Below are 27992 nucleotides of genomic sequence, written 5' to 3' on the forward strand. Positions count from 1 at the left end.
TTTACCCAGTTTCAAATTGCATTACTGATTTCATCTTTGAAGCACGCTGGCTGCTGCTGACACTGCAATTCCATCAATTTCAAGGACGGCAGCACTGGCGCAAGTGATACTGCGTTACGATTGCGGGGGTAAATCGTTGCTCAGTGTTGCCAGCGGACGGAAATTGTTTCCCGGAGACGTTTTGAGACGGGATTTTATTTTCGCTTACTTCTTTTTTTTGCTCAATTTTGCGGGGGAGGTTGAAGCTGAGTGGGATAAGAATGTGGAATGTTTGCTTTACATTAGAGTGAGCAGGAGGGGGAAACTTTACAAGACGTGGATAGTTTATGGAACGCTGGGAAAATGTCACCGCTGAAGCTGGTACTAGTGCAGCTTGCAGCCGTGAAAGGGGAAATAATCCGAAAACTTGTTCAGCGACGTAGAAATGTTGAAGGATTAATTTTTTTGTGATTTGAAAGGCAAGTTTCGCAAAAGGATTCATTTCAAGAAATGTTTACTAAGAAAAATGTGTACTTTACTGTGTAAATTTGTGTCTGAAATTAGAAACTCAGAATCCTCTGCTATTTATTTCGCTTTGAAAAAAGGGTTTATAGCATTTATTAATTACATATGGGTCATTCTCCGCCAACTCACACAGCAGTTGCCCCGAACCCTCTTCGATTTGCGTAAAACTTTGCTCTAAGGGGTTATTTTGGTTCCTGATCGTGAATCCAAGGTCCATTTTTCGATATTTCGTGACGGTGGGGCGGTACGACCCCTTTCATTTTTCTGGTTTTTTAACTAAGACACGTTTTTCAGTGATTTGTAGCTCGCAACCGTGAAGAGATAGAAATTTGGTGTCAAAGGGACTTTTATGTAAAATTAGACGCCCGATTTGATGGCGTACTCAAAATTCCGAAAAAAAGTATTTTTCATCAAAAAAGTTAAACAACAGTTTTAAAATCGCTGCCATTTCCCGTTACTCAACTGTCAAAAATCGTGAGACATGTCATTTTATAGGAAATTTAATGTACTTTTCGAATCTAAAATAACCCAGAAAGGTCATTTTTTCACTTAAATTTTTTTTTTTCATTTTAAAATTACGTGTTTTTGCTAACATTGCAGGGTTACATTTTAGAGTGTAACAATGTTCTACAAAATTGTAGAACAGACAAAAACAAAAATTTTGATATGCAGACATAAGGGGTTTGCATGTATTCTTCACGAGTTATCAGAATTTTACAAAAAAAAATTTTGAAAAAGTTATCATTTTTACCATTTTTGACCAGTTTTAGAATGTTTAATGTGCGCTTTTGAAAGTATTTTTTTTCGGAATGTTCAGCTAATTTTGCATAAGAATGACTCCTTGGACGATTGTTGTAACTCGTGCATGGCAAGAATTGGATTTTGTTTCAAAAAAATATTTTTGTGATGAGTGAGTGTATCCAGTTTTTTTTTTAGTTTTGAAAAATCCCCACCAGGGTTACCAGGTCAAAATTTGAAAAATCTGGCAAAGTATCTATTAAAAATCTGGAAAAATCTGGCAGACGAAAATCTAACTAATCTGAATGGTAAAAAAAGGGAGGATATAAATTAATTCAAAAATGTTTAGAGTTCAGATGGTTTAACTGATTATATGGCCTCAAAAATGTTGAATTTGTATTTTATTTAAGAATTACACATTCTATTCTCAATTATATTCGTTCATTTAAATCAAAAGATTGTTCAAAATGGGCATAAAGTGAAAAATCTGGCAAAATCTGTCAATATCTGGCACAGAGAAGGGTGAATCTTTATTCTGGCAGACACTTGAAAAATCTCATTCATTCCCAGATTTATCTGGCAACCTGGCAACCCTGATCCCCACATACAAGCAGTGCTCAAGCCACAACAATCGTCCAAGGGGTCATTCTTATGCAAAATTAGCTAAACATTCCGAAAAAAATACTTTCAAAAGCAAAAAAATACTTTCAAAAGCACACGATTGAGTTTTTGGGGATAAAAAATCGAAAAACTGTTCAAAAATGGTCAAAATCATAACTTTTTCAAAAAACTTTTTTGTAAAATTCCGATAAGGCCGATGCAAATATTTAAAAAAGTTTTTGTCCCTCGGCCCTGGCCGAGGTCAAGGGGGGGGGGCGAAAAAATAAAAAAAATATAAAAATTTAAATAACAAGCCATAGTCTTCACATTTAAATGAAAAAAGTGTTTTAAAATGCATTTTACACTAGTTCAGTTGTTTTACAATCATTAGTTTTCAAAAAATCTAAGATCTGACAAAAACAAAAATTGTATCGAAAAAAAAGATTTGGCATCGAAAATTTTCAAAAAATCTTAATTAACCCAAACATGCTAAAAATGATTTTAAACGCAGAAGAATGTATTTTAATTTGATTTCAGCTGGTTGCACTTGAATTTTCATTGAAATTATGAAATTTATTGTAAAAATATTTTTTTTGCCTCCTGTTTTTTCGGGCCAATTTTGGAAAGGGTGGGGGGGGGGGTGACAAAAACTTTTAAAAATATTTGTACCAGCCTAACTCGTGAAGAAAACATGCAAACCCCTTATGTCTGCATCACAAAATTTTTGTTTTTGTCTGCTCTACAATTTTATAGAATATTGTTACACTCTAAAATGTAACCCTGAAAAACGTGTCTTAGTAAAAATCCAGAAAAATAAAAATACAGAAAAATACCGCCCCACCGTCACGAGATATCGAAAAATGGACCTCGGATTCGTGATCAGGGACTAAAATTACCAGAGCAAAGTTTCACGAAAATCGAAGAGGGGTCGAGGCAGCTTTTCCGATTTCGTGTGAGTTGGTGGAGACCAGTAATGTTGCTTGTGATTGTGTTTGAAAAAATAAAAAAAAATCTCGAAATATCTATATTTTCCATTAATTTGCAGTAATTTGGGTATGACATTAAATCAACTTTAACACCAACAACTCTTTTTCTTTTAGTCTAATGCCCATCAGAGAAAGACGGGGACATTTCTGGTTTTTTGGTTCTAATCAGGTTAAATAAACAAAAAATACATAATATTGAGTTGATTTAAATTTTTGTTTTCTGGGTTTTGTTTTTTTTTGTTTTCTTTTTTTACTTTTGGGCTTATTGTTTTTTTTTTGGTTTTTTGGTTTCTAAGATTTTTGGTTTTAGTTTTTTTGGTTTGTTGGTGTTTTGAGTTTTTTGGTCGTTTTTTTTTTTGTTTAAAGATATTTTGGTTTTATGGGTTTTCTTTATATTTTTTTTGCTGTTTGATTTTTTTCAATTTTGAGCTTTTATCGTTTTTTATGCCTTTTGATTTTTTGGTTGTCTGATTTTTTATTTTTTTGATTTTTTGGTTTTTTTTAGATTGCTGTTTTTCGGTTTTTTGGTCTTCTATTACTTTTTGGGTTTTTCGTTTTGATTTTAAGATTTATGGTTTTGTGGTTTATTGCTTTTTTGTACTAAGATTTTTTAAATCAACTGTGGAACCAATAACATTTTTAATGGTCTAATGCCCATCTAAGTAATACGGGGACATTTCTGGATTTTTTTCAATTATGTTAAATATACAAATGATAATATTTAGTTGGTTTTGGGCTTTTTGTTTCTATTTTTTTTCTGTTTTTTTTGGCTTTTTGCTATTTTGTTTTTTTTACTTTTGTTTTTTTATTGGTTTTTGTTTTCATTTTTTGTTTTTTTGTTTTTTTTTGTTTTTTGGTGTTTTGAGTTTTTTGGTTTGTTTTTATTGTTTTCTGATTTTTGATTTATTGAATTTTTCAATTATTGGTTTATGTTTTTTCATTGTTAATTTGCGTTTTTTTGGTCTTCTATTTTTATTTTTAAATATCGTTGTCGTTCGTTTTTTTGGCTTTAAGATTTTCCTGGGTTTTTGGTTTTGCGGTTTATCGCTTTTTGGTATTTTGATTTTTTTGGTTTTCTGGTTTCTGGTTCATTGGGATTCTATTTTTTTTTGTTTTTTTTTTGGTTTATGTTTTCTTGGATGCTGTTGGTTTTGAGTTTTTGCTCTTTTGTATTTATTTTGGACTTTTCGGCTTCTCGGGTTTTGAGTGGTTGGTTTTTGTTGTTTTTGTAGGTTTAATTAATGTGTCTGGTTTTTATTGGTTCATAGTTTAAGGGTTTCGTTTTTTTTATTTGCTAATTTTTATAGTTTTTCGGTATTTTGGACCTTTGGTATTTTTTGTCTATGTCTTTTTTGCGTTTTTTTTGTTAAAGAGTTGTTTTTTGTTGTAATGTTCTTTAATTTTTGTTTTTCGTTCCTCGTGGCCCCTTGATTTTTTTTTATTTTTTGCTGTATTTTTTTTTTGTAGGATTTTTTGGTTTTGTCATTTTTGTTTGTTTTCTGGTTTTATGGTTGATAGGTTTTTTCTTTTTGGTTTTTTTTTTTTATTTAATGGTTTTGATTAAACAATTTTTGGTTTTTCGCGTTGTTTTTTTTTGTTTTTTGTTATTTTTCAGATTTTTTTTTCTTCTGTCTGTGATTTTCTGTTTATTGGATTTTTGGCTTTCTATAATTTGTTTATTTAAAATTTCAGATTTTTTGGATTTTGTATTTAGATTTTCATTTTTCTTTACAGTTTTATGACGTTGTACATTTTTTTCAAAGTTAGTGTCGCCCAGCCCCCTCCCCCTCCCACTCCTTTTTGAATTGGTCTAAAAGAATAAGGAGACAAAACAACGTTCCTAATATTTTTTGCAGTTTATGTCCCTCGATTCTGAACAAAGTCGTGGGGGCGGGGGGCAAAAAGAATAAAAAATAAAAATTTAAATTACAAGCATGGTTTCAACACTTTAATGAAAAAAGTGTTTTAAAATACACCTGTCCAGTTTGTTTACCATCATTAGTTTCCAAAATATCTAAGTATTGACGAAAATTGATTTTTTTTTCGAAAGATATTTTTTGCGGTGTACATTGGAACTTTATAAAAATTCAAAACATTTTTAAACAAACCCAAACATGCTAAATATTATTATTTATACAGAAAAAATGCATATTAGATTGTTTTTCGTTGATTAGACTTCTATTTTCATGTAAATTTTGATTTTTTTTTTTTGAAAATATTTGTTTTGGCACCTGATAATTCAGGTGCCAAAATTAAAATATATTTGCAACGGACTCAAAAATTTAAATCAACAAAGAAGTTAAATCAACCCAAAACATTCCAAAATGCATTTTCTGCAATGATAATCATATTTAGCATGTTTGGGTTCGTTGAAAAATATTTTGATTTTTTTAATGAAATTCCTATAATCAGCATTGCATAAACTTTTCTTTTCGCAAAAAATCGGCATTAGGAGAAAGTGGGGCAAGTGTAACAAGCTAAGGAAATGCTCGTTATAACCCATTAAAAACGTTAAAAAATCTGTCGGATTTATTGGAATCATCTTATTCCAGGTCTGGAATGAGACTTTGATAGAACAAGTTTTAAAAAATATCTGTTTTTAATGTAAAAAATAAAAAATTGACCGTTTTTACGAAAATAATATTACTTAGATGATAAATAGTAAATTTTCATGATATAATTATTATATCGTGTATGGTTTTTTTTTTAACAATTGAATATCAGTTTTTAAGAACTTTTATGTATTTTTTCACAATAAAATATGTTTCTGCAGCAATTCGTATTTTTTTCATACTAAAAATCCATATGGTACAATTGCCCCACTTAAACAAGATTTTTTAAAAACTCTCTACAAAAATAATTAAAACATAAATCATACTTTATAATGAGTGCAAGTCATTGATAAGGACACTACTGATCTAGGAAAAATAGCAGTTTGATAAAATGAGCCTTAAAACGAACCCTAAGCCTTATTTTGTACTTTCCAAATATTATAAGGAAACAAAGGTTTTGAAAAAAAAACTTCATTCAATATTATGCCCCGTGGCGTTAACGTCGTTTTGGTGGTTATGCGGTAGTAGAATCAGCTAATTGCATTGCTAGCAACAATTCCTCATACTGGAAATAATCAAAATTTTAAAAATTACGGCCTTACTAGCGATTGTTTCTCATGCCCCATATGGTCGTCTTGCCCCACCTTCCCCTACTTAGTAATTTAGGATATTGATGATTGCAAAACAACTGCACAGATGTATCACGCATATTAAAACACTTTTATTCACTGAATTGTTGAAACCATGGCTTGTAATTTCTCGGATTAGATTTCAAAAAGTATGACTCTTACGGATTTTGAATAACTCTTTTGATTTTTCCGTTTTATGTTATATCGTTTTTTGTTTTTAAATTTTGTTGCCTTGGATATATATTTTTTACGATTAATTTTGTTGTGTATCTGACTTATTTTGCTTTGTTTTTGTTTTTTATTGGTTTTGGATTTTTTGGTTTTCGGTTTCTTGGTTGTAGTTTTTGACTTTCCGTTTAAATTTTGTCGTGTTTTTCGGTTTTTGTTTTAAATATTTTGGCTTACCTGTTTTTTTTTAATTTTTTGAATTATTTTTTGATTTTCTATATTTTTAAGTTTTTTTTAATGTTTATTGGCTCATCTGTTTATTGATCGTCCGGCTTTTTTAACTTTTTTTTTGGCATTTGTTTATTTTTTTTTGTTTTTGAGTTTTAGTTTTTTGTTTTGGTTTGCCGTTATTTTTTTACATTTTTGTTCTTAGTTCTTGTTTTTTGACATTGTTATTTTTTTTGTGTTTTTCTTTTCTGTCTTTTTTGGATTCCTTTTTTTTATTTCATTTTTTTTTGTTTGCTGTTTATCTGTTTTGGCTCTTGGTTTGTTTTTTTTTTTTGTTATTTTTTTTTTAGTTTGTTTGTATTTGTGTGTGCTGATGCGTTTGCTCATAAAAGCTAAAAAAAATGCAATTTTTGATGAAATAGTTACAACTTTTCAAAGAGAACCACAAAGTTTGATCGAAGATTTTCAGATTCACAGAAATAATAAGGTTGGTCAATATGAATTGTCGAAAACTCACCCCGGCTGTTTTGAATTCATCGCAGTTGCACACAATTGACGGTTGCACGCATGCAATGCAAGGCAAAAAAAGAATAAGGCAATATTTGATCCTATAATATTTTGCAAATAAAATATAATTTTATTTTTTTCTTCTCATAGTAACTCTAGTTAGTCCTGTTTGATGTTCAATATTAGTTAACCATTTAATGCTGTTTGAAATCACTTTGATCGTACTGTAATTAACCATTTGATGTTGATTGTTCGTTGTTTGTGAATAAATAAAAAAAATGTCAACAGCTATTTAATTATTCAACCACTTTTTGCATACTAAAATTTTCAATGGGTGACCAATAACGGCATTCCACCAGTTTTAGCACGGTACTGGGATAATTAATAACCAAACGCACTACTAAATATTTACCTTTGACTGTAGAATTAAAAAAACTACTGTTGAAACTGGAACAAAACAAAACCACGTTGCAAATTATCCAGCTCTCGCCTCGTCATATTATTGTGGTTTTTGCCGCAAAACCAACTGAACAACCAACAATTTATCACAAATTGAAACATAATTAATTACCAACAGTGCTCAAACAGAGGAAATAACAACACGCTTCATTTGACCACTTTTGCAGACGAGGAGGACCTCTTTATGGTGTGCGACCTGCTGGCCGGTGGTGATTTGCGGTACCATTTGAACCATCAGGTAATGACCGACAACTCTTTCAACGACAGTGAAACTCTGATGGTTTGGCATTAAATTAGCTTCACTCTCGCAAAGGAAACTCAAAACTGCGTGTCAAACTATCGGACCTGCGCTGTAACCTCATAGTAATGCCCACTAATATTTGCCACTTCCATGTATTTCCGCGTGCGGTTGCAAAATTTGATTCTACTCAACGAAATCGTGCCCGTACGTGACCTGCGGCCAACCTGGACCATTTTGCAGGTGGAATTTTCGGAAGCCAGCGTTGCCTTACTGGTGTGTGAGATCGGTTCCGCCCTGGACTACCTGCAGAAGCATCGCGTCGTGCACAGGTGAGTAGTTTTAAAGATGGGAGAGGGGGGGGGGGGGGGTTTGGTGGGTTCGATTTTGCGATCTAGAATAAATGGAATACAATTTGAATAGCGTCGCGCAGCTCGACTTAACGGTTGCACGGGCATTTGGATTGTATTGTGGTTAAGGGACACGTACATATTAATGATAAAACAATCAAGAAGAGCATTCTTGATTAATCTAATAAAATTTCTTCATTTATTATTTGAACATATTTCTACAGCTTCGCAATTTTTTTTCGTTATTTCAATTTTTTTTTTTGTTGTTTGAAAAATATTTTGTCCATGTAAACCCTAAGGCAAAAGAAAAAACAATTCATCATCAGTTTTCCATAAGGACCATCCATAAACCACGTGGACACCTTGGAGGGGGGAAGGGGGGGGGGGTGTTGGCGATTGTCCACGATCCATACAAAATAGTTTTTTTTTGTATGGTTTGTATGGACAATTTTCCACGGGAAGGGGGGGGGCAGGGGGGTTCAGATTTCCAAAAAAGTGTCCACGTGGTTTGTGGATGGTCTCCATGTTTCCATTCAATTTTGGGGGCTGGTCATACAAAATGGGTTCGTAAATGTTTGAAAATAATAACAAAGTAACTAATCGATAAAATTGTCGGTTTAGTATTATCGTCTAACAATAACGATTATCGTCATTTCGATAATTCTATCGACGATAATCTTATCACCGACAATGGACGATAACTTAATTTTAATTTTTTTCTGAAAATGACTTAATTCAACTGTATTATGATATAAATTCAACGCTTTTACTAAAAATATATTTTTTGAAAATGTAGAAAAATTTAAAGTATGATTAATCAAGTGGAATTATGTATGCTTTTCACATTATTAGAGTTTTTTTCTGTTGAAAACTAAACATTTCAAAAAATACCGTACTTTTCGAAAATACTTTAAAAAATTAAGCTTTACAATATGGGTATCAAACTAAGCGAAATTTCGTTTGCATTTTCACATCATTAGAGTTTTTATTGATTGAAAGCATCAAATTTCAACAAAATCCTGTTTTTTCGAAAATACGAAAAGTTTTCAAAAAAATGCAAACAAAGCGAAATCTGTACAGAATTTTCAAATTTTTAATGTTTTATTGGAAGTACTAAAATTTTCATAAAATACCATATTTTTCGAAAGTACTCAAATTTTAATAATTTGGAATATGTTGATACCCATGAACATCGAAAAGAATATATTTATTGAAAATGTGGTAAGTTTCAAAGTATACTCAAAATTGTTAACAAAATATCATATTTTTCGAAAATACTCAAATTTTCTATATTTTCAGCTAAATTTTGTATGCATTTTCACTTTATTAGAGTATTTTTTGTTGAAAACTAAAATTTTCATAAAATAACGTATGTTTTCAAAAATACTCAAATTTTCAAAATTTGCAAAACGGGTTTCAAACAAAGCGAAACCTGTTTTGCAAATTTGAGTATTTTTAAAAACATACGTTATTTTATGAAATTTTTTGTTTTCAACAGAGAAAAACTCGAATAAAGTGAAAACACAAACAAAATTTAGCTTCTTTTGATACCCATATTGAATTTTTTTCAAATTTGAGTATTTTCGAAAAATATGCTATTTGTTCACAATTTTGAATATTCATACTTTAAAACTTGCTACATTTTCAAAAAATATTGTCTTTTTTATGTTTGTATATTTATTCCACCACACATCTTATCTGTTCACGCTGTGACGTAAAAAGCAGTTAGTTAAAGCATTGACATTTTTTTTCTTTTTTCTTTCGAAATTGTTGTTTTTTGTTTTTTTTTTCCAAAAAAAAAAGCGATTCAAAAAAACATGTCTGCTGCACCAGATTTGACAACCCTAAAAATCATTTTGATCATCGAAAATTGAAAAGTGCGTATTTCGGGCATTTAACTTTTAGTAAATTATAAAAAGATAAATAAAAAATCGTATGTCTCCGTGTACTTTTTTCTTCCAAAAAATCCCAATCATAACCTTCAACTTTGTCGAAGACAACAAATCGATCATCCCTTCTCAAGATATATACACATTTTGTATGACCAGCCTCTAGAGCGTCCAATGCCCCGTCCCGGGAAAATATTTCCCGGAAATTCCCTGGATTTCCCGTAAACAAGTATTTCCCGAACTCCCGAAATTTATACATTTTCTAATTTTTTTGGAACGAAATATTTGAAAATGCTCTAGAAAAAAATACTTAATGAAGAAAGTCAATTTATTTCTTTAAATATAAATTTCTAAAGCAACTGGAAATAAATCTTAGGCCGCTGTAAATATTTTTTGAAGTTTATGTGATATGGGTGATATGTGATATGATGGGTTTGGACACAAATTTCGTCTGATTTCGTTAAGTTCCAGAATACAAAAAACACACATATCACTAAAGGGCTCATAAGTGGCATCTTAAGTGGTCATAGCTTGAGACAGGGTTGCCAGATCGTCAATATTTTAGACTCGTTGATAAGGTGTTTCAATTACCTAACCAACGATGGGTCGGATGATGGATTCGAACATTGTTTACATACATTTAAGTGAGATCCGGCTACAAAAAAGTACAAAAATATCACTTAAGTGGTCAGAACTTGAGACAGGGTTGCCAGATCGTCAATATTTTAGACTCATTGGAAAGGTCTTTCGATTACCTTACCAACGATGGGTCGGATGATGGATTCGGACATTGTTTACATACATTTAAGTGAGATCCGGCCACAAAAAAAGTACTTAAATATCACTTAAGTGGTCAGAACTCAAGACAGGGTTGCCAGATCGTCAATATTTTAGACTCATTAGAAAGGTCTTTTGATTACCTAATCAACGATGGGTTGGATGATGGATCCGGACATTGTTTACATACATTTAAGTGAGATCTTGCTATAAAAAAGTACAAAAATATCACTTAAGTGGTTATAACTCGAGACAGGGTTGCCAGATTATCAATGTTTTGAACTCATTGGAAAGGTCTCTCAATTACCTAACTAACGATGTATAACATGATGATGTTTGGTTCAATTTACTGCCATTTATTCAACTTCCGAAAATATGCGAAAACACATTTTTGTACATAACTTTTGAACTACTTATCGAAACTTCAAACCATTCAATAGCACCGTATGGGACCCGTATTCAAACCATTCAATAGCACCGTAATAGCACCCTGGGACCCTCGTGGCGCAGGGGTAGCGGCTTCGGCTGCCGATCCCGATGATGCTATGAGACGCGGGTTCGATTCCCGCCTTGTCCACTGAGCTTCTATCGGATGGTGAAGTAAAACGTCGGTCCCGGTTTCTCCTGTCTCGTCAGAGGCGCTGGAGCAGAAATCCCACGTTAGAGGAAGGCCATGCCCCGGGGGGCGTAGTGCCAATAGTTTCGTTTTTTTTTTTCGGGACCCTAAACCAAGTCGAATGCAACTGGTTTGGTCGAAATCGGTTCAGCCAGTGCTGAGAAAACTGCGTGACATTATTGGTCACATACACACACGGACGAACGGACATGACACCACGAACAAATTTGACTCATTTTTCTGAGGCAAAATTCAAATTTCGGCCGAATAAAAATACGTTAAAACCGCGATGAAACACTAGCGCCGTCTGTGCTCCCGTTGGCGAACTATATTTGTTTTGATGATATTCCACTTTCCGTCAAAATGTTGTAATGCTGCGGTGATTGAAAAACGTCTGTACATTATCCGCTACCAATAGCTTTACATTGCGCGCAGTTCTTTTTGCGGTGAACGTTAGTTGTTCATTTTTGATTGATATCAACAATACTATCTGGAGCGAATCATAAATATAAAAGTAAACAAAACAAGCAGAATGTGCAAAGTTTATGTTAAATTTAGTAAGTTCAGTTTATTTTGTTGATTGGTTTTTTTGCGAAAGGTTACCGAACGTTTGTTCCGTCACGTGAATTTGTTCTTGTAGGCGTTTGTAGGTGAGGCAGTCTGTCAGTGAGTTATCTCTCTCTATTGAGGTTTGGTTTGTTGAAATAAAACGCAATGCAGTTTAGATTTTCCAACATTTTTTTATTTGCTCAACAAATATGATGATTAGGCTCGGTTGCTAGGCGTTTCCGGTAGACACGCCACAGGAGCTCAGCCCGCCTTCTGCCTCAGGGATGATCGCACTGCTGAGTTCTTTGCTCGACCCCCACCTGGCATCCAGGGCGTACGAGTACTCTGGATATTCGATTGTCCCATCCACGCCTTCTAGCACGATCGAGGGTTCACTTTTCAATGCACCAATGGCTTCCGGGGCGCACGTATCAGTTGTGGACGTAGATGAAAACAGACAGTTCTGCTATACAAAGCGGGTTGCCGTTAAACACGTCCTCGCCATCTGGACTGATCGTACTGTTAGAGTTGCCGGTCCACGTTTCTTTGTCCTCCTGGACACATGGGCCACCAAGGTCATCATTCAACTCGCTCGCATGTCTAAGGGCAACTTGGCTGGTGGGGTCTTCGTTCATCTCGTCCTCGGGTTCAACGAACGTAGGAAGCAGGTCTAGGTTAGTTCCTGTATTAGCGTTACGGTTCCAAACTGAAGGCTGCAAATCATATTTATTTAGAAAAAAAATTGTTTACATGGCCAGGCAAATCATACCCTTAGTCCGGCCCATGAAGCCGGATAACCTCTTGCGCAAAATGGCTTGTTTCGTCGTCCACCAACATCCGCGGAACGGTTCCAAACTAAAGTCTGCAAGCATACATTTAAGAAAAAAAAATCTTCTAAATAAAAAAGCAAATCTTACCCTTGGCCCGGTCCAAGATGCCGTAAATCCTTTCCCACAAAACTGCTTGTTTCAGCCTGAGCCACATGGGAGGGAAGAAATGAACAGCCAACAATTCGCGGAACGGTCCCGAATCGAAGCCCTCGGTCTGGTCGACCCCGAATCCGGAAATCTTCTTCCGCAAAATGAACCGAGCAGATTTTGCGGTTGATCAAGGCACGACCTCCCTGCGCTCTGTAGGTGTGTGATAGCTCTTCTGAGTCGCAAAACTCCACCCACTGCTGAGAAATAGCAGGATCCAGTGGAAATTTTATGAATGAAGCTCCATTCCGTTTCGCTTTATTGTTGGAACACGTCAAAACCTCGCATTCCCGTCCCATTTTATTTAAATTTGCTACGACCACAAACGAACACGCAACGCAACACGCAAATTTACGATTCCGAACCAAACTCGGAAAGCAAACTGTCAAGTGGAGCAAACTGTCAAATTTTGTTTTGACATTTGCGCTCGCGTTCTGAAGGCAAGCCGAGAAAAATAATAAGAAGAGGAAAAAGAAGACCAGCTTCAAAATCAAAATGCTGGTGTCATGTCCGTTCGTCCGTGATACACACATACATACACACACACATACACACAGACATTTGTTCAGTTTTCGATTGTGAGTCGATATGTACCCGCATAGTCATGAACTATATAACTACTTTATGACAAATAGTTAATCAACTATCTATCAAATGGTCTCTACTATTCATTAAATTGTAACCCAACTATATATGTACGATATATCAAACCATTAATTCCATTCCCAAAATAGTTTTGGTCGATTTTACTATATGAGAAATTAGTTGTTAGGCAGAAAACTATATGAGGTTTTCATACATATGTAAATATTTTTATAAACTTGGATTTTACGTCAGATAGTCATTGCCCAAAAAATTGACTATTCCCTATATAGTTTCTGAAAAACTACTTTACCGACACTACTTTGCCGACACTTTAAAAAAGACCGCAAAAATGAACCCTACAATTGTTGTGATAACTACTTCGGATATAATCAAATTTGATTTTTAAGTTCTATCGATAGTTGGAGAATGTTTACCGCCATTATATGTGATGTTATTTACGTTGCTGCCGAACTGCTGCCGCCTTATCCGATTGATCTATATCTGTTGGTGGTTTTTCAGTGGTTTTGGTGACATGTTGTGTTAGAAGGGAGCAAGCTCGGGGGCAAGTATTTTTCGATAAGTCCAAGTAGTCCAAACAATTGACTCATTTTATAGTGAACAGTAATAGTCCACCATGTAGTACACATATTTTTGGTGTATGGTAAGAACAGCATGCCTACTTTTTCTGGAAAAGTGAAAGTCAATTTCATGAGCCCTCGTAACATTTTTCTTCTTTTGGGGAGTTTTCTGATAATCTGAGGAGAAGTGGGGGTGTTGAAGGTTCTCTATCATCCAGAGGAATCGACTGTGATCAATTTACTTGATAAAAGTTGAAATTTTTGTACCAATCGTTTAACATATAGTTGGATTATATAACAAACTGTAATTGTACTCCATACTGTTGAAATATTGTTTGAACTATTTGGACTTATAGAAATTTTTAATTCAAAATAGTATGGTGTATAGTAATTTTACTTCATGTAAGTTGACAAATTATTTGGATTATACAAACTTATCGAAAAAAATGTGGCCGCCATCAATTGTGTTCTACTATAGCATTTATAGTAGGTTTTTAGTTCTTACAGGTTCTGACTATAAAAATCTATGGAATTTTGCTATATCGTTCTCAAAAAAGTTGATAAATTGTTTGAACTATTTGGACTTGTACATTTTTTCGTTGAGTCACGTTGTCTAAACAATCCGAACTGTTTAGTGTAAGGTTATTGTACCCCAAATAGTTCAAAAATAGTTAGAATCATTAGATTTACTTCAATAAAAACGTCATCATTTGACGATCAGTTTCGTTATGGTTTTGTATAGTGCCGTAACTATATGATAATGGTTAAGTATGTGGTAACTACATCTCTTTTAGTAGTAATATAGTTTGGACTATTCCCCCGATGGTTTTTGATTATGCGGGTATACATCAAGGTGGGTTTTCGAGCTTTAAATAAAAAGTTCAATTTTATAGCAGGATTATAGCCTTACCTCAGTGAAAAAGGCAAAAGGTGTTTTTAAGTTTTAAAATTTTAAATCTTTTATTTTATTTGCTTAAATTCAATAATAATTATAATCATATATAAAATCAATTATAATTATTGCCAACATACGTTTCATTCAACAATTGAACTTTAATCCTCTTTTATCGGTTTAAAACTTTTATTACAAATTTCCCGGGAATTCCTTTCCCTTAATGGTAGTGGTTGTGAGTGAGTGAGCGACAAACTTGATGACAAGCAGCGCTTGTGGAGCAAACCACGGTGTGGCACGTCCAACTTTTGCCCAGAACCACTTTACTGGCTGGCTCAACTGATATTCCATGAGATCCCTTGGGAGCAAAGAATAACCAGAATGTAATCCCAACCGGTTCAGGAACTATCCTTGGCTCGTCGTCGTCCCCTTTGATTGTGAAGGAAGTGAAGTGCGTTCCCGAGGAAAACTATCGGAGAAGAAAAGTCAATAAAAACTACTTTTTCTATTAAACTTTATTGGAATTGTTTCCCTGTTTGCGGTCTCAGCTCCAAGTCACAACAATTTCTTCATTAAAGCTGCATCATCTCCCAACAAAACCAAGACAAAATACCGTTATTTGTTCCACATTTTCAAAAAAAAAAAAACTCCTGAAAACGCTTCTCGCGTTACGATGGCGAAAATCTCGCACAGCTTCATGAAATTTCCCACCTACTCAACCAAAATACCACCTGATGCTGAAGGGGGGTGACCTCCCGCTGAGTTTTCCACGATGGCTCGAGGGGAAGCGGAAATTGGGTTGGTGTCAATTTGGCAGTCACCCTGAAAATGTTTGTGCCCCACCATGCAAGGGGGGTGAGGAGAAAAAAAGGTGGGAAAATGCTCCTCCATTGACTGGCGAGAGCGAGTCGATATAATTGAGCGTAATTATGCTTTGTCAGGAATGTTTTTTGCCGCGAAAGCTCTTTTGTGGGAAGCGAACCCTGGATGTTGTTGCCAAAATTGAGTGCGAACCGCAGTGGCGTTTGAATTTGGATTATGGCTTTATCAGTATGAATTTAGTGGTTTTTGATGCAGAAATGGAATTTTGGTCACGTTGTTATTCCAGGCTGGCATATTTGGTGTTGCAGATTAAATTAGCATGGTAATGATAATTTAATTGCTGAAGTTCGTGGAATCCGGATACAACGGTAGCACACTTTAATCAGTGTTTTAAATAATGATTATTTATTAGTAAATAGTGTGGCAATTCTTCTAAAAACTGCACTGAATTAATTCTGGTTGACTTGTGTATGAACGATTCCGCACATTATTTTAAAAAAGACATTTCAAACGTACCTTGTATCTGTAGAGGTATTCTTGAAGTTATCAAAATGCGATTTTTTTATTGGCAATAGCAGACAAAAACTCATGTACATAACTTACTTAACAGAAATAGTCTCAGACTTTTAATTTTATTTAAAGTTTTTTTTCTCCCCCCTCCTTCAAAGTTGGCTCGAAAAATCAGGGGGCAAAAAATATTTTTTCAAATCGTTTTTTTAGCATAACTTTTGAAGTACTTTGCTAAACTTGCTGATTTTAAATAGAGACCTATGGGACCCCAAGACGGACCGAATGAGACTAATACGGTCAAAATCCGTTCATCCAGTCCGGAGATAATCGAGTGACAATTTTTTGTCCACCCACCTACACACATCCACATAGACATTTGCTCAGAACATGATTCTGAGTCGATATGTATACGTGAAGGTGGGTCTACGTTGTCAAATTAAGAAGTTAATTTTTCGAGTGATTTTATAGCCTTTCCTCAGTAATGTGAGGAAGGCAAAAATCGATGCTTATGTTTTTTTCACTAAAAATTTTGTTTTCATGAAATCTTCCATTTTTTTTTAAATTAATGATTGCAAAATAACTGAACAAAAAAATTAAAATGTGTAAAAACATGAAATTACGGGTCATGGTTTCAACATTTAAATGAAAAAGACGTTTTAAAATGCATTATACACCTGTCCAGTTGTTTTGCCAGCATTAGTTTCTTCAAAATATCTAAGAATTAACATTTTGTTGCGTCAGCCAGTCTTTCTTAAAAGGATCTTTGTATTTTGCAGTTAGCACCGTCAACACCACAATATAGCTGGTGCTGACCGGCTTTATTATTTTTCGCCCCATAATTCTGGCACCGCTGCGCTGTCAGAGGCAAGCCACCAAAATGTGTCTCGTCACTCTCGTCGTCATTCCAAATTCAACCTCTTTTGAAGACAGAAGTGCTAAAAATAAATAAAATTAAAATTAGTTCGTTTCTGGAGAAATAAAGTGCGATTTTACTTACTTACGCGCGTGTTATAAATACCTACCGTAAAGCCGCTCTCTCCTCCCGCACAAAACACAACGTAGGGTCCGGTGAGTTGCCTCTCCACATTTTTTTGTTGCGAAAAATAACATTTTTGCAGTGCTGTACATTGGAATTTCATAAAAATTCATAATATTTTTGAACAAGCCCAAACATGCTAAGTATGATTATTAATGTAGAAAAAAATCGTTTTACATTGGTCTCAGTTCATTAGACTTCTTTTTTCATGGACATTTTGAAGATTTTTTAAAAATATTTTTTTGCTCCTTACATTTTTAGATTAATTATGAATAGGGGAGGCTTAAACTTTGAAAAATATTTGCAACGGCCTTACTTGATAAAGTAAGGGTTTGTCAAATACGACGTCTCCCTGTCAAGCACTTTTCCTATACAGCAATTCCATTTGAAAAGAGCCTAAACCGAAAAAAAAGTTCTCCGATCGGGCTCAACATTTTTCTGGGGGTTCCTTGGCCAAAATAATTCGACCCGTATTATTTTTGTTTGGCCATTCGGGTGCCCTACATCGTGCTAGGGTGGTTCGAAAAATGTCAATTTTCGTCATTTTTCTCAAAAACCTTTAAAATTTTAGCGATGACCTATAGATGTTTGGATATCAAAATTTTCGTAATTGAAAGACAACTTTTGGTACCATAACATCTATAGGTGTTGCAGCCAACCATTGGCCACTCTACCCTAACTCCTCTTTGTACTGTGTACAAAAGTACCCCTCGCCAAAGCAGTGTGGTGAATTACTAATGTCACCACACTGATACACAAACACAACGAAGGGTAGATTTGACATTTGTTTATTTACAATTTGAACGATCTGTGATTGAAGAAGTGATTAGATTTAAGAACAAATGTTACATTTTAAGTTAAGTGCAATAAAACGGTCTCTTTCTACTTAAGCCTCCGAGCAGGCAAGTCGCCTCTCGGAGCACTCGAATCCGGTGTTTTCTTTTATACCGCCCCGAACTCTGGTCCGCTGGTCGTCCGCTTCGTCTGCTGCTGGAAGGAATCGGTGAGTTGGTGGTTCTGGCCCCCGCGGAGTCGGCCCCTGGCCGAACATTGGTGCCGTGACCAGGATGGTCTTCGCCGGAGCACCAACGCCATTCTTCTACAGATAACGCCATCGCAGAATCGCTGTCCAAGATGAAGAAGCCGCCATCACTGTTTTTCAAGTGTCCTCGTCGACAAGCCGCTCGTCCCGCCGATTTTGACCCCGTAAGTCTCGGTCCACGCCAGCTGGACAACCCCGCACGGATGATCTCCAACGTTTTCGGTCGGTCCACCGCCTGAGTGGACATTTGCGGAGCCCTGCCTCCCGTTTTCGACATCTGCGGAACCCTGTTTCCCGTGTCAGAGTGACCCACGACCGCAGTGGGTACTCCGGAGCATCATCCTCGGCTTACGGCGGCTCATCCGGCTTCGCTGTGCTGCTTCCTGAAGTGGAGATTCGGGTCTTGTGCTGCCAGTAGACAAGGCCGGGGTTGCCGAGTCTGCAACCTCTGAGCAGTATCCAGTTCGGCTGTTCTCGGATTAGGTATCCACGGAATCAGCAAGCAAGGTAACCTTCCCATCCCAAAAATCCTTTTCCTCATCCAAAATGGCGGCTTCGGCCATTTTCCAACGACCATTGTGACCCAGTGAGTGAATGTAAAGAGCAATTCACAAATTTAAAAACATTCGTTTTTGGCGGGGAGTATGTTGCAGCCAACCATTGGCCACTCCACCCTAACTCCTCTTTGTACTGTGTAAACAAGTACCCCTCGCCAAAGCAGTGTGGTGAATTACTAATGTCACCACACTGATACACAAACACAACGTAGGGTAGATTTGACATTTGTTTATTTACAATTTGAACGATCTGTGATTGAAGAAGTGATTAGATTTAAGAACAAATGTTACATTTTAAGTTAAGTGCAATAAAACGGTCTCTTTCTACTTAAGCCTCCGAGCAGGCAAGTCGCCTCTCGGAGCACTCGAATCCGGTGTTTTCTTTTATACCGCCCCGAACTCTGGTCCGCTGGTCGTCCGCTTCGTCTGCTGCTGGAAGGAATCGGTGAGTTGGTGGTTCTGGTCCCCGCGGAGTCGGCCCCTGGCCGAACAATAGGTTTACGTGTTGTTTGTAACTTTGTAGGGTAACTTTTTGAGTGCAGTTATGGAAAAAAATCCATAATTAGAAAAAGAAAATCCCAAATGAAAAAATACTTCTCGGAGTTAATGCAGATTCGAAAAGTAAACTAATTTTTCCATAAAATGGGACATCTCGATTTTTGACAATTCAGTAACGGGAACTGACAGTGATTTTTGAAATATTTTATAAAATTTTAGGTTTTTCCGGAATTTCGAGCTACAAATCAATGAAAACTTACGACAAGTTTAACGACTGTAGATACTGGTTCTGCTTTTTGTTGGCTGTGACAGTCGGGGCAAATGAAACACCGTTTTTTTCAAAATTACTCGACGTTTCGACTCTCTGGTTTGAGTCTTCTTCAGGAGGATTTCGTGTCAGACAGTGTCCCAAGTCCGAAATGCTTACACAAAGCTTGGTCGGGGTGGGGTTTTGGAGATCCTTTCGTCCAGACCGGCCCAAAATAGACCGTTGTGTAGTGAAGTGTTGATGGCGCAATTCCCCCTGGCAAAATTGAGCGAACTCCAGATTTCACGGTGGCCTCACTACAATTACTTTTAATTTATTTCAAAAGCGATTTCAAATGTTGAGGTAAATTTGAAAATTTTGAAAACAGTTTCATTCGAAAACTCACGATACTTTGATTTTTTAGCATTCAAAATCAAAGTTATCGTCTCTTAAAAAATCTAAGCTGTGTTGGTGATATCTTTGAAGCAAAATAAGGAATTTTGTGATCTTTTAAAAAACACATTTTTAGGGCTTGGGCGTGAGTTCCACAAATTAAAAATGGTAAGTTCTCTAGAAAAAATGAATTTTAGCACACTCGAAATTGATGTACCATATCGAAACTTATGTTAATTACTGTTTGGTTGCAAATTTAATTTTTGATCTTTAATATAAAATATTTTTTTATCGAATTTTTCTTGCTTATCAAAAAACTTTGATTTTTTGGAAAAATTGTAAACACTACCAAATATTTTTTCTCCAAATTATGCCATAGCTCAACAGCTGCAATTCTTTGACAACTTAATAAAACAAAAAATTCTTTGACATCTTAATAAAACAAAAAAGAAAATTTTCAAAAACGGTATTTTGCGAATTTTTGTGTGGAAATTTTATTTTATTTTTTTTTTTTTTTTTTGAGAAAGCCAAAGCAATGCTCATTACTTTGTCGAAGACACTTAATTGATTGGAAAATCCGTTCTCATGATAAGGATTTTTGAATATTATAATAGCCTTTTTGTTTGGTCAGCTGCCAAAATTGCATAACCGATCAAATGATTCAAAATTACTTCTTTGGTCATAGTAAAAGAACATACAAAGTTTCCTCCAATTAAAAAAAAATAAAAATAATCGTTACCCGATGTCTCAAAAAGTTGCTCTAAAATAAATTTGATCGATAGTAAAAGAGCGAAAGTAAGTTGAAAATGTAGATCAAAATTATTGAAACTGATCAATGTCAACAAAAATATCAGTTAAGAAAATTTAAATGAGATCCATAATTGCCGGAAAACTTGATGCCCTCTTCTGTCAGTCACCAATAGAGAAAAGAAAAAAATAAAAACAATAATATTAACAGCGTCAACAGAGTCGGGTTTACCCCGACACCACTTTTGTTGGTTGGTAGTTGAGTGCTTCTAGCTGCCATAAACATGCGTCGAGACAACTCTCTGCTTCTTCCTTTGACAAAGTCTCCTGTTATTAGTAGCGAGACTGTGCTGTGCTCACTTGTCACATTTATGATCGTAGTCAAATTAGGTGCATTTTGCTCATTTCAATTTTTGGCGATTTTTCAAGCCCTCCCGTTAGCATCGCAACTTGAGAGGCACGTCGTCGAAAAAAGTCGAAAAAACATCGATTTGATTCACTTTGCGAATGGCATCGCAGCTTGGAAGGCATCGATTTTCTTTTTCAACATTCCTTTTTCTCGTAAATGTCAAAAATATGTAAAATTGTGACAAGATAGAACAAGTTTGATTTTGCGAAAGTTCAAGGCAAAAGCACCAGCAGAGTCGAGTCGAGTCGACTCGAATCGTCATTCGCAATAAACCGAGAAAAAAAAGAAAGATGCCTCGACAATGACGTTGGTTGGCACAATGAACGTTTGCAGGAGGGTTGGATGGAAGTGTGGCAAGGATAATAAAAGAAGCGGTTGCGGTTTATTTCCGTCTGTCAGCAGTGCGCCGCGTGGTGGAATTCGCACAAGATAACAAGGCGCACTTTTTTCTGGTGCTTTCCGCGTGACACACTGTGAGCGTCATTTAATGGGACGGCGCTTCTATAGCAATGTGGGTGAATGCAATGAAAACAGGTGGTTGGGACAGAGTTGAAGAAAAAGCGAGGAATGCTTTCAAAAGCTTCAAAAAGCACAGATGTAAAAAGGTAAGATTAGCCTGAATGCTTTGAAGTCAGCAGACATGTTAAATGTTTGAAAGAAAAAAAAACACAAAACAATAGTAAAATTAAGCTCATTTTCAGCTTCAAAGCTCAACTGGAAGCATACCTGCATCTTGAACAATCTTGATTATTCCTCAGTTTTCATTAACAGTCATAACAATCTTACAAAAACTTCAACATTTTTAATCTTAAACAGTCGTAGGAATGTGTACAGTCTGCATCAATTTTGTACGTATTTAAACATTTTTGAAAATTCTTGAACATTTTTTAACAATCTTAAACAATCTGAAGCAATCTTGAACAATCTTAAATAATCTAGAACAATCTTGAACAATCTTAGACAATCTGGAGTAATCTAGTACAATTTTGAATAATCTTGAACACATTTGATACATCTTGAAGATTTTTTTACAATCTTGATCATCTGAAGCAATCTAGTGCAATTTTGAACATTTAAAATAAATCTCAAACCTTTTTTACAAACTTGAAAAATCTGGTGCAATCTTAAATAATGTTAAACAATCTACAACAATTTTGTACAATCTTGAACAATCTTGAATATAATCTAACTTTCATACAATTATGAATAATCTTGATTTTTTTTTTAATTTTGAGCAATCTTAACCAATCTTGAACAATTTGGAACATTCTTGAACAATCTTAAAAATTTTGAATATTTTTCAACTATCCTGAATTTTTTTTAAATGCTTGAACAATCTTGAACAATTTGGAACATTCTTGAACAATCTTGACCAAACTTAAACAAACCTAATTATTCTTTCATGAACAATGTTGGAAAATCTTGAATATTTTTAAGAATCTTGAGCAATCTAAAAAAAAATCTTGAACAATTTTAACTATCACAATATCAATCAGTTTCACAACCTTTAACTTTGATGAACATAATGTTGTTCTGAACAATATTGAAAGATTTGAACAATTTCGAACGTTCATTGACAGTCTTGAATTTCATAAACAATCATGAACAACCATGAACAATCATGAAAAATATTGCACAATTTTGAACATTCTTGAACAATCCTCACCAATATTAAACAACTTTGAGCACTCTTAAACAATGTTTAACATTCTGAAATATCTTGAAATATCTTGATCAATTTTGAGTAACCTTGAATAATCCTAAGAATTCATGAACAGTATTTAAAAATCTTGAACATTTTTTAAACAATCTTGTACAATCATGAATATTATTCAACAATCTTGGATAATATTTAACTTTATGAACAATAATGAACTATCTGGAACATTTTTGAACAATCTAAAGCATTTTTGAATAATCTTGACAAATTTGAACAAAAATGAAATATCTTGAACTTTCTTGGACATTGTGGATTTTTCATGAACAATTTTAAACCTTTAGAATAAATTATAAAACATCTTGAACATTCCTGAACGATCATGAACTATCATGAACAATCTAAAAATTTTATCAACAATCTTGAACAATCTTGAAAAGAGTGATTTTTTTAAGTAATCATGAACAATCTTGAAAAATCTTGAACAGTTTTGAACATTCTTGAACAATCCTAACCAATATAAAACAACTTTGAGCACTCTTAAACAATTTTCAACATTCTATAAAAATCATGAAATATCTTGAACCTTGTTTATTTCTTTACATTCATGAACATTATTTAAAAATCCTAAAAAAAATTTTAACAATTTTGTACAATCTTGTACACTCAAGAACAATCTTGTACAATCGTGAATAATATTTAACAATCTTGAATAATCTTCTACTTCATGAACAATTATGAACAAGGTAAGTGAAATTTCACGATTTCGCGGGCAGCGTGATATCCGTGAAATCCCGTGAAATTAAATGTTTGTGTGAAACTGTAACGATTTTTCTCAAAATGATTTGTCAAACTCCAATAGGAATAAACATAAGCTTATGAACTACTGTAGAATTAAGCTAGTGAATACCCTCGTTTAACTCCTAACATAGGATTAGATATTTTAGCCGATTTCGTGGACGGCGTAAAATTAATGAAATTAATCAATTTTCTCATATCATTTTTCAAAATATTTCATCTATATAGACTATTTAAGTAAATTTGATTAGTTTTCAATTAAAAAGCTTGATATGAGCCATTTGAAGAATTGTTCAGATTTTTCAGTTTTTTAGAAACCAACAAATTTTAGTAATATTTTAATTCGCTATAATATAAATTATACTGCTATTTTAGTTGAAATAAAATGAAAGCTATGAAATCATCTTTTAAAAATATTTCGGATTTTATCTAAGTCCAGTTTAATTCTAACGATATTTGATTATTTGGGTGGACAATTCCTGTGAAAGTTAAAGAAACTACTTTTTTTTGTTTTTGTTATCACCTTGAATAAAAATTTCGATTTCGTTACAAATAAAATTATTTTTGTTTTTGATTTAAAATTTAAATTTTGAAAAGTGAGATGAAAACTTTAAATAATTTTAATGTGCTAAATGTAGAAAAAAAAATATTGTTTTCACTCATTTTTGCAGGACAAAATTGTTAAATCTTGCTCTGATTTGAAATTAAATAAAATGAAGCAAAACAGCGAAAAGCTGTTCAATAAATGAGAATACGTATGCCTTACATTTTATTTCAAAATAAATATAGAGCCCATCCATAAACTAGGTGGAATCTCTTTTAAAAATTATGAGGATTTTTTTCTTGTGTCACGTTCAAATTTATTAAAGATTTTTTAGTTTATTGAAGAATACTGTATAATTAAGGATAAAAAGTAGTTTCTGTGATTAAAACAAAAGAATTTCAGAGTAATTTTCACACGTTCCACGTTCCGTGAAATTTGCATGAAATTTGATGTTTTGAAATTGAGGTCCCCGTGAAATTTGCAATTTTCGAGCGTAAAAAAACCTTCAGAATAAATTATAAAGCATCTTGAAAATTCCTTAACGATCATGAACTATCATAAACAATCTTTGAATTTTATCAACAATTTCTTTAAAAAAAAGTGTTTTTTGAACAATCTGAAAAAATGACAAGCCTGAAAAATCCTGAACAGTTTTGCACGTTCATGAACAATTCTGAACATTCGTGAATAGTCATGAAATATCTTGAACACTGCACAGTGGTCCAGATCGCAAAATTAAGTGGAAAATGGATTTTCCAAAAAATTGTGACGTTTTGGAGCTGGTTTAAAATTAGGGTGGTTCACGAATAGTACGATTTTGAAAATCTAACTCCACAGGAATATTTCTGGAGTTTTTTTTTTTTTTTTGAAAAGGTCCAATAAACCAAATTTCCAGTTTTTGCCTTTTGGGTGTATTTGAAACCGCCTTAAGTCAGGGGTATTAAAAAACACCCAAAAAGCAAAATGAAAGTTTGGTTTATTGGACCTTTTCAAAAAAAACTCCAGATTTGTAGGATGTATTTTGTCTTCAAGAAAGTTTTTGGGCTTGCCAATTTAAGCAACTTTGTTGAAGACACCAAAATTTTATCTCGTAATCTACGCCTTCTATGACCAACAATAGAAAGCATCTGAGCGAACCTTCAAAATCTGTTTTTTTAACGTGGCATTTCAGGATTAAGTTTAATAGAAATGTGTTATTCGGAGCACATTTAGAGCTCTTAAAAACAAACATTTTTATTTTATGACATGTCAATTTGGACTTAAGGGTCAAAAGTTACAGCCCTTTTTTAGGTGAAAAAGCTGCAAATTTAACAAATTTTAAATATCTCGAAAACGCGCAAGCCAAATTTTAAGCACCAAGAAAAAAGAGATCTAGCACTACAAACGCCGAAAAAATCTCGAATGAAAAAAACGATTTTTGGCCATAATTTGGGATTAAATGATAATTTTACATAGAAACCCAAAATATGACCATTTTTGTAACATTCAAGTAAAGAAATGCCAACAAAAAATAACAAATTTATTTATCATTTAAAATGCTAAAAATCTAAAATCATTTCATTTTTTTCCATCAAATCTTAACTTAAAAACCAGCTTCTTCGCCAACTATTATTTTTATTTTTTTTATTTATTTATGCGGCGAGCTGCTTTCACCACTCTTCTGAATTTATTTATTCATCACGCAAAAAAGTCACAACGGTTGTGTGTCATCGTCCCCAAACGGGCTGTGCGGAGGAGCTAGGAAAATGTATCGGCAACTATTTCTCAACTTCACTCTTCACGTCCGGGCATCGTTAAGGCGAAGAAAAGTGTCTATATTTATGAGTGCAGTTGAGAGACTTTGGAGACCTTTTAACTAGACAGGTTCAAAATTTTACGTAACGTTTCAGAATTATCTCGTTTCATCTCTGAAAAATCTGTTTGAAAAAATATTGATAATTTGAAAATTAACTAAATTCACAAAATTTGTAGTTTTTTGAACCAGTCCAAAGACCCCTTTCAACTTGAAAGGCTCACGAAACAAACGATTCTTTCCATCTCCTCAAACGAAAAGAGTGCCGAAAAGAGTAAAAAAAAATATGAATCGGCGATCGATTGATGTGATTTTGTCACGTCAGCCTCGTTTGCTCGAGTTTTATTATTTCTCGTGTTGTCGTCGTCGTCGGGTGGCGGCGCCCGTTTTTCACATCTCCGCACCCTGTTTAAGTGTGTTTGTTATGTTAAGGATGATGCAATCACTCGCTGTTCAGAATTTCAAAACAGGAGGCAACGTTGTTTGTGCTTTTTTTGTTTTGTTTTTAGTTTCGCAGGAAATGGCGTTTGATTTGAGGAGGGCAATGCTTTGTCTGTGGAAATTTGATTGAATTATTCAGAATAAATCTGGTGATAAAATTTGATTTCGCCCTTAGCAGCTAATAATTTTAACTGAGGTATTATAAAAATGATTCAAAATTTACATGACCGGATTGCGATTAGTTGGAAGATTCGACTTACCAGAATGTGTTGTGGGAAATTTAAAGCATAGCAAAAACGTTAGAAGCATTTCATAAAAACCTAAGGTCTGTGCATTTTAATATAATTTTTTACACATTTCAAATCATTTTGTAAGCTTTAAGAGGCAGTTTTTGTAAATATTGCTCGATTTGTTCTAGAGGTCATATCGAGGTGCTCCGATTTGGATAAAACTTTCTGCGTTTGTTTGCCTATACATGAGATGAACTCATGCCAAATATGAGCCCTCTATGACAAAGGGAAATAGGGTAAAACGGGCTTTGAAGTTTAAGGTCAAAAAAACATAAAAAATCTTAAAATTGCTCGCATTTCCGTAAAACTTCATCAATTCCAACTTTCTTAGTTGCATTCGAAAGGTCTTTTAAAGCACTTCAAAATAGATTTCCAGGATTGGTTAGACTTTTTCTCATAGCTTTTGCAAATTAGTGTTAAACATGTTTTTTTTTAAACCTTAATATCTTTTTGCAACAGCCTCCAACACCCATATTCAAAAGTTAGGGTTTCTCATAGTTTTTCGATTTTTCTATAACAAACATTTTACAACGTTAGTTTGTGCCCTGTAGGCCTCCGTAGCGGCACTTTTTGGTCTCAATTTTGTCATATTTGGAAACCTCGGAAAACTTCACGACGATTTGAAGTATTGAAGTTTTAAATTTGATTGAAATAAATGTCATTTAGAATGAATTAAAATATTTTTTGACATTTTGTTGGAAATGAGGTAAAACAGGTATTCGCCTACTTGATACAGCATTTGACGTATTGATCACAGAGTAAATAAGATCTATTTCTTTTTTCAAAAGTGTTTTATTTAATTATTTTTTTAATCAAATTCACAACTCCAATACTTCAAATCGATGTAAAATTAAAAAAATAAAAAAAAAATAAAAAAAATAAAAAAAAAATAAAATAATTGAAATATATGCAACTTTTGGTACCCCAACATGTATAGGTATCGATGAAATCTTTAAGTTATCGCAGTTTTAGTGAATAAAGTCGATTTTTTGCCATTTTCGTCATATTTCTTTTTTTCACGTGGCGCGTCGAAAAACCCAGTTTTTATTTTCAAAAAATCGTATCTCGGAATATTGAAAACATAACTTCACAATCTTTGATATGATATGTAAAATTTAATCCCAGGAACCTTATACAAATATTTTCAGACATAGGCTCTTTGGACCCGAGAACTTCAAAAGAGCATTTTAAGTTTTAATTTGACCTTTTCAAATGTTAGTCTAGATATTTGAAACTTTTAACTATTTTCCCTTAAAATTCTATCTTATACCCTTTTGTTTGTGTTCAAGACAGTTAAAATCGGTTGAGATGGTGCGGAGTTATGATTTTTTTTAAATGTGTTTTTTTGCTAAATTCGACGAAAATTGCATTTTTGGACTATCCCAAC

General features: G+C 34.0%; 1 protein-coding gene across 1 annotated transcript in view; it reads left to right on the forward strand.

The window, feature by feature from the left end:
- The window catches only part of LOC120413316 (serine/threonine-protein kinase 32A-like), a 360996-nt gene that overhangs the window by 224356 nt on the left and 108648 nt on the right, over window positions 1–27992 (forward strand). The window contains exons 5-6 of the mRNA XM_039574084.2: window positions 7539–7609; window positions 7853–7941. Of these exons, the coding sequence (XP_039430018.1) occupies window positions 7539–7609; window positions 7853–7941 (160 nt within the window). The remainder of the gene's footprint in view (window positions 1–7538; window positions 7610–7852; window positions 7942–27992) is intronic.

The sequence above is a fragment of the Culex pipiens genome, chromosome 1, assembly GCF_016801865.2.
Source record: "Culex pipiens pallens isolate TS chromosome 1, TS_CPP_V2, whole genome shotgun sequence".
Lineage (NCBI taxonomy): Eukaryota > Metazoa > Arthropoda > Insecta > Diptera > Culicidae > Culex > Culex pipiens.